Source organism: Myotis nattereri, assembly GCF_964212035.1.
Source record: "Myotis nattereri genome assembly, chromosome: 7".
Lineage (NCBI taxonomy): Eukaryota > Metazoa > Chordata > Mammalia > Chiroptera > Vespertilionidae > Myotis > Myotis nattereri.
In genome coordinates, this window is record NC_138082.1 from 15,113,821 (window position 1) to 15,126,069 (window position 12,249).

At 40.9% G+C, this 12,249-nt stretch overlaps 1 protein-coding gene across 1 annotated transcript in view; it reads left to right on the forward strand.

Moving 5' to 3' along the window:
• The window catches only part of PIKFYVE (phosphoinositide kinase, FYVE-type zinc finger containing), a gene marked incomplete at its 5' end in the record, with an annotated part of 67,830 nt that overhangs the window by 33,191 nt on the left and 22,390 nt on the right, over positions 1–12,249 (forward strand). Inside the window, 7 exons of the mRNA XM_081095226.1 lie at positions 2,945–3,085; positions 3,695–3,821; positions 4,126–5,282; positions 7,124–7,224; positions 8,981–9,052; positions 9,660–9,831; positions 11,651–11,829. Of these exons, the coding sequence (XP_080951352.1) occupies positions 2,945–3,085; positions 3,695–3,821; positions 4,126–5,282; positions 7,124–7,224; positions 8,981–9,052; positions 9,660–9,831; positions 11,651–11,829 (1,949 nt within the window). The remainder of the gene's footprint in view (positions 1–2,944; positions 3,086–3,694; positions 3,822–4,125; positions 5,283–7,123; positions 7,225–8,980; positions 9,053–9,659; positions 9,832–11,650; positions 11,830–12,249) is intronic.

The window sequence follows — 12,249 nt, forward strand, 5'->3', positions numbered from 1 at the left end:
ACAGGCAAAACCCTTTTGCCTCTGCGTTAGGAAATTAAAAGTGAGCTGCTGCTCAAAGGGCCACCTCCCAGGAAGGCGCACCCCAGCCCTGGGTGGCTGTCACTGCTCTGCTGCTCAGAGCTCCGCTGCCGGCTGTGACGCTGCGGTTGCTTTTATACTTTTTGAATTTCCCTTGAGGCAGCCTCCAGCTATGCTGAGCAGCCTGCCTCGGCTGTCCAAGTTCTCTCTCAAGGTACCAATTATTATATTTGTTAGTGCTCTGCATATGAAGTTGCATAGGTTTTAAATTTTTCTGCTCCAACCCTTTTTATCCCATCAATGGTATTAGTTTTAATTTGTGATTGTTCAAAATGGGAGGCTTTCAGGAATGTGTATATCTTATTATACCAGAAACACTTACATTTGGTTCCAGAAACAATTAGGAAGAACATTACTTGAAAATTCATAGGTGATAGGCACATTTTTCAGAGAGTGGAAGGAACAGTCACTTTTGAACTGAATCCATAGACGCCACCAGAAGGAACTGCCTTGTGGTGAAAGGCACCAGGGTTTATGAAACTATGAAACTCTGCTCTGTTGCTTAATGAACTCTGTTACTGGGCTGTTTCCTGTTTGGAATTTAGCCATGTATCAAAAAAATGAGAGGCTTTGACCAGATATATACCACTCTTCTAGCTCTGACTCTGGATTTTCAGTGGAGAATTGAAATAAGGAATAAGGGGAAACACAATTATCATTCATGGTACTTTGATGCTGGTTTTCTGGATTTCACCAAAAGTGTCAGCAGAAGACTTTTAGAATTCGATCACAACCGCATTGATCATAATACACATCCTGGTTGCAGAGATGGTACAATGTGTAAAATTGTGCATCTTGAAATTGATGAACTAGGTAATTGAAATCCACAATATAATTTTAAAAAAAGTTTTACTTAAATTTATCTACTTTATTTTAACTCAATTCTTGCAGTCAGGTTAACAGACTAAAGTCTTTACATGCTAGAGAAGCATGCTCTGAGCAAATATGTACTTAAGAAACCTGGCTTGATTTGTATAGCCTAAAGCATCCTGTTCATAGGTGCTTTAAGACATAGTTTATAATAGCTTTAACTCGTGCCCTATAACAGTTTTTAGTTGGACTTGATAGAAAATATCAGCTGATTTGAGTTTTTCCTTCCCCCCTACTCAGTTGTGGAATAACCAAATAAGCAAAGAAGCTGAAAAGTAGATAGAAGGAGGAGGATGAGAAACCAAGGACAAGGAAGAAATTAGCCTATATTGTCTTCAGCAGGCCCACCCTGTAGTTCTCTTGCCACTGCTCTATTACATGCTCATGACCTACCTCCTGATACTCTCTCATTGTGGATTCGGGCCCAAGCCCCTTTTTTTTGTTGTTGTTAACATGGTGTCTAACATACAATCATTATAGACTTAGAGGCCTGGTGCACAAAATTCATGCACTGGACGAGGGGTGTCCCTCAGCCCGGCCTGAGCCCTCTCGCAGTCCAGGACCCCTCTGGGGATGTCCGCCTGCCAGTTTTCTTCTGACTGCTTTTAAGATGTTCTCTGCCTTTTTTTTTTTTTTTTTTTTTTGGTGGTTTCCCTCTAATGCACCCAGGTATTAATATTCTTTCTCCTCGCAGTCTGGAACCCCTCTGGAGATGTCCGACTGCCGGCTTAGGATTGGGCCTAGGCCGGCAGTCGGACATCCCTCTCATAATCTGGGATCCCTCGCTCCTTACTGCTCGGCTCGCTGCTCCTTAGTGGCAGGCTCCTTACTGCTGAGCTTGCTGCTCCTTAGCACTGCTGCAGAGGTGGGAGAGTCTCCTGCCACCGCTGCTGTGCTCACCAGCTGTGAGCCCAGCTTCTGACTGGCGCTCCCCCTGTGGGAGGGCACTGACCACCAGGGGACAGCTCCTGCATTGAGCATCTGCCCCCTGGTTGTCAGTGCACATCATAGCGACTGGTTGTTCTGGTCATTCCACCGTAATGTTCGCTTAGGGTTTTATTATATAGATGATTGGAGTTGGAATGGGAGGAAATGTATTTGCCATTCCTGTACCAGAGGGCAGAAACTTGAATAAAGTCACCTTATACTTTATTGGAGCTCCACAAATAAATTACAGTTTTGTTAAGAATGGGAGAATTAGGAAATACATAATTTCTATCAGTGAAACAGTGAGGTGAGAAGAAATATAATTAGGCAGGTTCATTGTAGTGACTAGTCTCTTCCATTGTTGGTGGCACTGACCAACCATGAGCACAATCTTGCTCAGCAAACACTTTGGGCAGATGGGGCAGAAGTGACAAACATGCTCACAGAAGTTTTAAGAAACAATTAATGAATTGTATTGTTTTAATTCTGGTATTTATAATATTCATTTGCTTTGAAAATAAGCCTTTGTCATGAAAATTGTATTAAGAATTATGTTTTAATTTTTAACTGTAACTATTCTAGGTAGAGTATGATCTGTTGAAAGACTGAAATTAGGAAGTAGCTGAGAGTATGTTAGAGAGTTATTTATACAGATACTAAAAAAAAAAAGATGCTCTGGTTAGTTTCAGAATGCAAAAAGGGGGAATCTTTATATTAAAAACACTAGAAATTGCTTTTATTTTAGGGGTCATGATATTAGTGTTTTTTGTTTTGTTTTAACCTCTGAGAACTAGCTACTTGAATTCTTGGTTTTTATAGTACAGGTTATTAAGAATTAAAAATCTTTCAAAGTAGAACTAGTGAGTTGAAGAATGGGATTAAGCATAATCAGCAGTTTGGAAAGATGAATAATATTCTTGGTTGTGTTTGAATGGACTTGCTTATAGACTTATTTATGGATGAAGAAAACTTGAACCAAGATTGATATTAATAGACAAGCCATGCTGATTTTTTAATGTGTAGATCTTGAATTGTACCAGGTGTAATATTTCTGATTTTTGTTCTTTAGGAAAGGGAATTCTTGAAGAATTATGTTCAGCGAATTGTTGATGTTCGGCCCACCCTGGTTCTAGTAGAGAAGACGGTATCTCGGATTGCCCAGGATATGTTATTGGAACATGGCATTACTTTGGTCATTAATGTAAAATCAGTGAGTTTTCTTATTTTTCTGTTATTTTAAATCATAGCTTTTGATTGTATTTGCATGAGTGGTAGGGATGCAGGGACCACTGATTATTTGTTTCTTTGCTGACCATGTGCATTGAAAGTAGAACAGGAGGCACGGCAGCTATTTCATTATTTCAGACTGGAGCTCTCGGACTGGAAGAAAGTGTGACTGATTATGTAACACTCATCATAGGCATCTGCAGGACCAAGGTGCAGTTGCCATTCGTTAAGTGGTATTTGCTGGTCCCTCAGATTGGGGAATTGTACAAGCAGAAAATGTTGTCTCCCTTGACAAGTTACTCTCTTCAGAAGAGGCCAGTTCCAGAAGTCCCCGCCCCTAACGGCATTCTGTGCCAGTGAATGATGCTTACATGCCTTTTGATGTTTTCAGTAGAAGTATGGTTTATTTTATTGTTATTCCTCAGCAACTATGTGTAGACTAATCTAGGATTAGAAAGGGTCATATAAAAATTAAAATTAAGGAAATTCATTGTAAAGGTTATTTAAAAATTTTTCTATTACTTTTCCAGATTCAATTTACTAAGAATTGTTTTCCTCTGATTTTGTAATATAATGCTTTTCTGTGTTCTAGCAAGTTTTAGAACGTATCAGTCGGATGACCCAAGGCGATTTAGTGATGTCGATGGACCAGCTGCTTACAAAGCCTCACCTGGGCACCTGTCACAAATTTTATATGCAAATATTTCAGTTGCCTAATGGTGAGTGAGCTTTTTTTTTAATCTTTATTGTTGAAAGTATTACGCATGTCCCCCTTCTTCCCCCCATTGACCCCTGCTAGCCCGCTGGTGAGTGTTCTTCAGCACAGATTCACCTGAGACGGGGACCTGAGGATATTAGTAACCTCATCAGTACTACAGTGTTCACTTAGTAGGAAATACCTGCTAGCGTTGGTTAAATGAGGATAGGCCACTGTGACCTTATTCCTTGTAGATGTTGTGAATTCATTCTGTCTGAACTTCTGAATTTCCACCTACTCTTAACTTTTTGTTTGTTTATTTGTAGAACAAACCAAAACACTGATGTTTTTTGAAGGCTGTGCACAGCACCTGGGCTGCACAATCAAGCTTAGAGGAGGCTCTGATTATGAGTTGGCTCGAGTTAAGGAGATCCTAATATTTATGATCTGTGTAGCTTACCATTCTCAACTCGAAATCTCCTTCCTCATGGATGAATTTGCTATGCCTCCTACATTGACACAAAACGCTTCCTTTCATTCTCTGATTGAGGGACAAGAGGATGAAGGGGCTGCACAAGAGCCATTCAGCGGAAGTCCCCTCCCCCGGGAGCCTGACTTGCCATCAGAGTTTCTGCCCTGTGATGGTAGCAGTCTGCTAGAGTCCGGGCTTGTGTTTGAGAAGGGTGACCAGGAAAGTGACAGTGTCCCACAGGACGTTGCCCCCATGAAGCACCAGGAGTACGCCACGGCAGCTTGCCCGGCAGGCGTCCCCTGTGCACTCTTTCCATCCGTACCTGAATCCCTGTTGCTGCTCCATGTGGACGAGCAGCAGGCTGCCCCAGGCACTGAGCAGCCAGAGACTTTGCAGCAAACAGATGAGCTAGAGGATCCCAAAAGCCAGATGAAAGCCTTCAGAGACCCGCTGCAGGATGACACCGGAGTCTATGTTACAGAGGAAGTCACCTCTTCGGAAGATAAACTAAAGACCTATTCTTTGGCCTTTAAACAGGAATTGAAAGATGTGATCCTCTGTATCTCCCCAGTCATCACATTCCGGGAGCCCTTCCTTCTCACTGAGAAGGGGATGAGATGCTCTGCCCGAGATTATTTTGCCGAGCAGGTTTACTGGTCTCCTCTTCTCAATAAAGAGCTCAAAGAAATGGAGAGCAGGCGGAAGAAGCAGCTGCTCAGGGACCTCTCCGGCCTCCAGGGGATGAACGGCAGCGTTCAGGCCAAGTCCATTCAGGTCTTGCCCTCACATGAGCTCGTGAGCACTAGGATCGCCGAGCATCTGGGTGGCAGCCAGAGTCTGGGCAGAATGCTGGCCGACTATCGGGCCAGAGGAGGCAGGATTCAGAAAAGTTCAGACCCTTTTGCTTATTCAAAAGATGCATCAGGTACTCCAAGTGTCAAATCAGGAAGCAGAACTGAGGGTGATGAAGAGAAAGGCTTGATTCCAAGTGACGCAATGTGGTCATCAAAGGTAAGCAAGCACACTTTGGCTGCTAGTGTAAATTTAGAATGTGCTGGAAACTGTTATGGCAGGGTGAAAAAAAAAGCAAGTATGACAAATTGCATGCAGATTTACTTATTTCTTTTACGCCTTTTTTGATGTCAGGTCTATTGACTTACATGTTGCTTTAAAATGTATGAAGTAGGAGTATAATGCAATGAAGCTATGTTTTGATAAAAATGGGATGAGCTCATGATAAACTAGGGAGAGCTGTGAGGGACGGGGAGCGTGGAGCTGCTTAAAAATTTTGGCAGGAGGACTTGGGTATGGTGTGGGTTGGTAGTGAGCGATGGGAGGTTATTGTAGGAAATGGATGTGTTTTTTAAAAAATATTAGATTTGTTCATTTATAAACATGAAACACCTTACATTGTTATTTAATTATGGCAGCACCCGTTATCTTTACATTTAAAAAAAATTGAGGGCAAATTAAGGAAGATTCATTCATGAGCACATTATTGATAACGATGGCACTAAAACTAATGAACAAACACATCTTTAGATGAGGAAATGCAGTTGTTTAATAAAATGCATGGAAGCGCCAGATAATAATGCTATACCGTGTTTTATTTGTGAGGTTGGCTGGAAGGAAAGTGGTAAGAGCCATGGTAAATGAGGTACAGAAAGTAGTTATAATAAACTTTATATAAAACTAGAGGCCCGATGCATGAAATTTGTGCAAGAGTAGGCCTTCCTTCCCCCGGCTGCTGGCACCGGCTTCCCTCCGGCACCCAGGACCCGGGCTTCCCTCTGACTGCCGGCAGGCACCCAGGATCCAGACTTCCCTTACAGCCCCAGCTTTGTCCAGAAGGTCGTCTGGAAGGACGTGTGGTCTAATTAGCATATTACATTTTTATTATAGATTCTGTTTATATTACATTTATGTAATACATACAGAAATAGGGAGGTCTCTGTTAATTTACATGAGCATGCATATACCTTGGATTCAGGATTCCTATAACTTTTATAACTGATTCCTATACTAATAAGTAAGCGCTTTGTATAAGGATGCTTACGATTTATTAGAATGTCTGTACAAGGATATTTTTACATAATTTCTGAGGCATAATTTACAGTTGTTTGGTATAAAAAGAATGAATTGGATCTTATTTAATGGCCCAGATAGAACCTATGGTATGCTTTCAAGTGTTAAAAGGCAAGTTGTATTTTAATAAATGTAGCATCATCCCATTTTTATAAAAACAATCCCCAGTGTATACTTACGTGGGGGTTTCTGTGTGTATATGTGTGTGAGCTAGTAGCAAGAATGCACAGTCTTTAACCATACAGTCAGGTTTGCCCATTGGTGGGGATCAGGTGGCCTCAAAGGAGGAGAGGCTTTATGTATTCCATGGACTTTTCCATCTACTTCTGTATAATCTGACTTCAACAGAGTGGGCATTACTTTTGAAATGATCAAAAACAGGTGTAAAGTACAAATAAGTAAATACCTTGGAATTTAGATATCTGAATGTCTCAAATTGATGTTATATCCAGCCATTAGTTCCGACTGTTTCGTATTTAATTAACTATATATTTCCAAAACAATTTAATGCTATTTTGTAAAAATAAATAGTATTTAAGATTAAACAAACTATTTAGACAACCATTTATATTTTTAACTTGAACTTTTTGGATTGTTTTATCACAAAAACTGACGGCTCTTCTTTATATTTAGTTTCTTTTAAATCTTCAGCAGAACCCTACAGAGAGGAGGCTTTCAGAATTGAGTGGGATGTGTTAGGCTTTAGAAGCGAGCACTGGGCCTGGAGTGTGTTATGACTTGTGGGCGCTCATCCTCTCCTCCTGCAGGTGGACTGCCTGAACCCCGTCAACCACCAGAGGCTGTGCGTGCTCTTCAGTAGCTCCTCCGCCCAGTCCAGCAACGCCCCCAGTGCCTGCGTCAGTCCTTGGTAGGATTCCTGTCCCCCTGCACCATTGCACTTTACCTGAGAACAGAATTCAGTAACTTTAAGTAAAAATTCAGTCCTGGGGTCTGTTTTTAGGTACATGGCATGCTGATGATCATATATGAGTTGATAGAACTTCTAAAACTTGTGAGTTAAATATGAAATTTCTGTTTATTCATGGCTAGAAGTGAATGAGAATATCTTAAGAGTGAACAGAATGCGAGGCTGAAAGAGAAGTTTGTTATAAAAGTGAGGAAATAGATACAAAAGCTACTTTTCAGCATTTTGACAATAATATAATTTAGGCAGGTTGTCCTTTAGGCATTATTTTTATAAAAACAGTCTTTGCCTTGAGTTTTATTCCAAAACTTAATTCTAAGTAGATTGATAGAAACATGTTTTATAACTTTTATATTTATATATATCTATAGTTATCTATCTATCTATCTATACACACACACACACACACACACACACACACACACACTAAAAGCCGAATATGTTAAGTGTCCAATCAATGGTTGGCCGTTCAACCAATCAAACCGTAATATGCTAATGATATGTTAAGGCTGCTCAACTGCTCACTATGACATGGACTGACCACTAGGGGGGTAGACAGTTGACCAGTCGCTATGACGTGCATTGACCACCAGGGGCAGACACTCCGACTGGTAGGTTAGTCTGCTGCTGGGGTCTGGCTGATCGGGACTGAGTGAGCTGGGCTGGACACACCCTGGAGCCCTCCCACCGTCCCTCCCCAGCTGGCCAACCTCCATGTCTCTCCCCAGCCCCGATCCGTGCACCACTGGGGTCCCTCTGCCTGGTCTGCGCCCTCTTGCAATCTGGGACTTCTCAGGGGATGTTGGAGAGTTAGTTTCAGCCCGATCCCACAGGGGAAGCGCTGCTCAGCCAGAAGCTGGGCTCACGGCTGGCAAGTGCAGCGGAGGTGGCAGTTGGACATCCCCTGAGGGCTGCAAGAGGGCACAGTCTGGGCTGAGGACATCCCTCTTACCCCCCCCCCCAGTGCAGGAATTTCATGCACTGGGCCTGTAGTATATTTATATATAAATGATTTGTTTGAAATGATAGTCCCAAAGCCTAGTTATTACATAGTTATCTTTAATTCTAAAAATACTGTGGAATGTAACTGCTTGTTTTTGGAGCACTGTTTCCATGACAAAATATGTCTCATATTTTCACTTTGGACACCAGAAACACCTATTTCTGCCAGTGAGACCAGGGATTCTTTTAGTATCAGCAGGTGACGGGCTGAGACAGGCAGGGAATGTTCTCTCCAGCTGTCTGGACTCCTTAGGTCAAGGATTGAATAAGATGGGGGCTTCAACACTGGTCAGCTAAACTCATGTGGGCATTTATAAGTTAGAATTAAAGTGAAGAATTGGCTCTCCTGGAGGAATTTGAGCTGCGGTTCACCAGGCTCAGTAAGGGTGGACTAGAGAGCAGGAGACAGGATCCCATTTTGTGTTGACAGGGCTTAAAGCTCTGTAAAAGAGACGTGTACTCATTTAATATTATAATCATCCTGATTAAATAGTTTCATAAGACACTAATGGACTGGGTGTGGATAAGATGCTAAAGTGTAGCTAGTCTAAACTCGTTGCAAAACCTGTTCTGTAACGAGAATATTACCTGCATCAGTACTATATCATAAGCACATTTAGTAGACAGTGTGTCTCATGAAATCTTTGCTGTGTGCTAAGTCTCATGATACGTTACTAAAAGTGATCTCTTTCTTTAGGATTGTAACAATGGAGTTTTATGGAAAGAATGATCTTACATTAGGAATATTTTTAGAGAGATACTGTTTCAGGTAAGAATATATTTTCACTTTATGTTCCACTTGTGCTTTTTTGATGCCCGGAATTTCAACCTAAAACATAAACATGAGTTTATTGTAGCGTGGCCTTCACTTACATGCCACATGCAAACAAGTAGTCTATTCCATACACTATTATCCAGTTCATTCCTCAAATCTTTGCCCATCTTGTTATCCTGCCAACCCTACGACTTTTTTTTTTTTTTAGGATTTGTGTTTTTATAGTAATTCCAGTGAGAAGCAAAAGAAGCATAGGATCTCAGGTTTAAGCCTTAGTGCTATCACCTGCTATTTATATTTCAAAGAGCAAGTAATTTGATCTTTACCAGCCCCCTTTATAGGGAATAACAAGCTCCAGAAATGGAAGTTTTAGAAATGCTCAGCAAGTAGAGGTGCTTACCAAATGGATTGTAGTTGAAGGCAGGGTGTTCAGCTATCGGCCCAAGCATTGCTTTTAAGTGGAGCCCCGCAGACCGTCCACCAATCATTCTTCCTCTAGAGAGGACGCTGCACTTTCTCGACAGTGGATTTGACTGTATTATGCATTACACATTGCTTTTCAGTTTTATGGTTAATGTGAGGACTTTCTTTTTTGTCAAAGGCCTTCTTACCAGTGTCCTAGCATGTTCTGTGATACCCCCATGGTGCATCATGTCCGGCGCTTTGTCCATGGCCAAGGCTGTGTGCAGATCATCCTGAAGGAGCTGGATTCTCCAGTACCTGGATATCAACATACAATTCTCACCTATTCCTGGTGCAGGATCTGCAAACAGGTAAATGGACCCTGTGGCTATATTTCATAGGGTATTTAATTCTTTATTGCATAGTTCTTTTTTGTGAGGGAAGGTGGTCTGTTATGTTGAATGTGTTATTTGTCATTGGGCTCGTATTTATTTACCTTCTAGTGCTGTATGTTCCATTTCATGTTTGTTTCTTGAAGATTCTATTTTAGAATTTATCGGTCATTATGAACAATATAGATACCTTGTCTAGTAAAATATATGGAGTTTATGTCTTGACAGTTTTCAGTTATGTTTGTTTATTCGTTCAGCAAACACTGATTTGGCACTGTCTATGTTCCCGATACTATGTTAGGCCGTAGGAATGAAAAAGAGCAATGTACAAGGACTCCTTGTTCTCTAGGGGAGGAGACAGATTGGTAGCTGTTTATATGCTGGCATGTTTGTGTAAGTTGGAGCTTATAGCAACATTTCTACAGATGAGGCCATGTTTAAATTCTTCTCCACTGGTTTTTCATGTACATTCTTAAGAAAAGAACAGCGTGTCTTTTTCCTTTGGGGTGTGTGTGTGTATTTTATAACTCCAGAGGAAGTATTTGGTGTCAATATTGGTTTTAATATATACTTTTAATCCAAATTGTTTGCATTGAGCATGTGCCAAATTTAACTTCATTGGTACCTTTATTGGCTTATTTTGGAGTGTGCTTTGGAAGGCACATGTGGGAATTCCAGGTAAATTGACAGTCTGATCTACACTCATGTCAGTGGTTGAGGAGGGCAGAATTGGTTAGTTCCTTTCACAGTAGCAAGCAGACAGCCATTATGTCATTCCTTGCAATATTCAGTCTTACCTTAAAAAAAATTTTTTTTTTATTTATTTCAGAGAGGAAAGGAGAGGGAGAGAGAGATAGAAACATCAGTGATGAGAGAGAATCATTGATCAGCTGCCTCCTGCATGCCCCCTGCTGGGGATTGAGCCCACAACCCTAGCACTTGCTCTGACGGGGAATTGAACTGTGACCTTCTGGTTCATAGGTCCAAGCTCAATCACTGAGCCACACTGGCCAGGCACAGTCCTACTTACAAATGGGCAAAAGGCATGATAAAGCAACTTAATACAAATGGCCAGTAGTTTGTGAAAATAAATTTTGCATATTAGTAGTCAAAGAAGTATAAGTAAAAACCAGTGAAGTGTGTTTCTATTTTTGTTCTTAAGAAATCACATTTCAAAGGTTTGTAATTCCTGGGATTGGTAAGAGAGTGGGGAATTGGTACTTGGATCCTGTTCGGGGTTGTGTAAACTAGTAGTCCTGTTTTGGAAAAAGTCTGTCAAAATGTGGCAAAGACTATAAATGTCCATGTTCTTTGAATACTACTTTCATTCATTTATTCCAAGGAGATAATTATGGGTATGTATAAGTATTTATATACAAGGAAGTTTATTAGAATCTCATCAAAATAAAGAACAACTTGTAAATGACTTAAATGCCCATCAGTAAGGATTGGTTAATATCCACAGAATGGGATATTCCACAGCCATTAAAAATCAAGTTGTAAAAGAGTATTTGATGTGGGAACATATTTATGGTCCATTGCTAGGTAAAAAAAAAAAAAAAAGATTATGAAACTAACTGCAGGAAATAATTTTTATATTGATATTGGTGGTTGGGTTACTGGTGATGCTGCTCTTCCCAGTCATCCCTAACTCCACCCTCCTTTTAACATTTTTTTTCCCCAAGTTTTTGTAGTCAGAATATGCTAGATTTATATTAAAAAAAGAAAATACATATTTTTTAAAAAGACAGATTCTTAATATGTGATTAGATAACAAATGATTTATGCTGAATTTCAGGTAACACCAGTTGTTGCTCTTTCCAATGAGTCCTGGTCCATGTCATTTGCAAAATACCTTGAGCTTAGGTTTTATGGGCACCAGTACACTCGTAGAGCCAATGCTGAGCCATGCGGTCACTCCATCCACCATGATTATCACCAGTATTTCTCCTATAACCAGATGGTGGCATCTTTCAGGTAAGAAGTCAGAGCGGCCTTCTACGCACTCACGTACTCCCTGGAAGGCTTTGTAGCATTTCCACTAGTACTAGATTCAATTAATTGGTGGCATGTGTTCCCCCACCTTTGCAAATGCAGAGGGCCATACTCTTGTGCTAAGCTTCCAGTGCTATTATTCTGTTTACTCCTTAACCTAAGAGATTGGTATTATTATCCTCACTTGTATTAGCTCACTTGTAAAGCTAGCACACGGTGGAGTCATGATATGAACTAGTTAGAATGATCCTATTAAATGAAAATCAGCTCAGGCCACACCCTCTAATGGGTGTCTATTTCACCCTGAGTGAAAACCAGCGTCTATTATGGACCTGTAAGCTCCTACATGTGCTGTCTGCCCAGTACCTCCCTGTTCTTACCTCCTGCTCTCCCCTTGCTCAC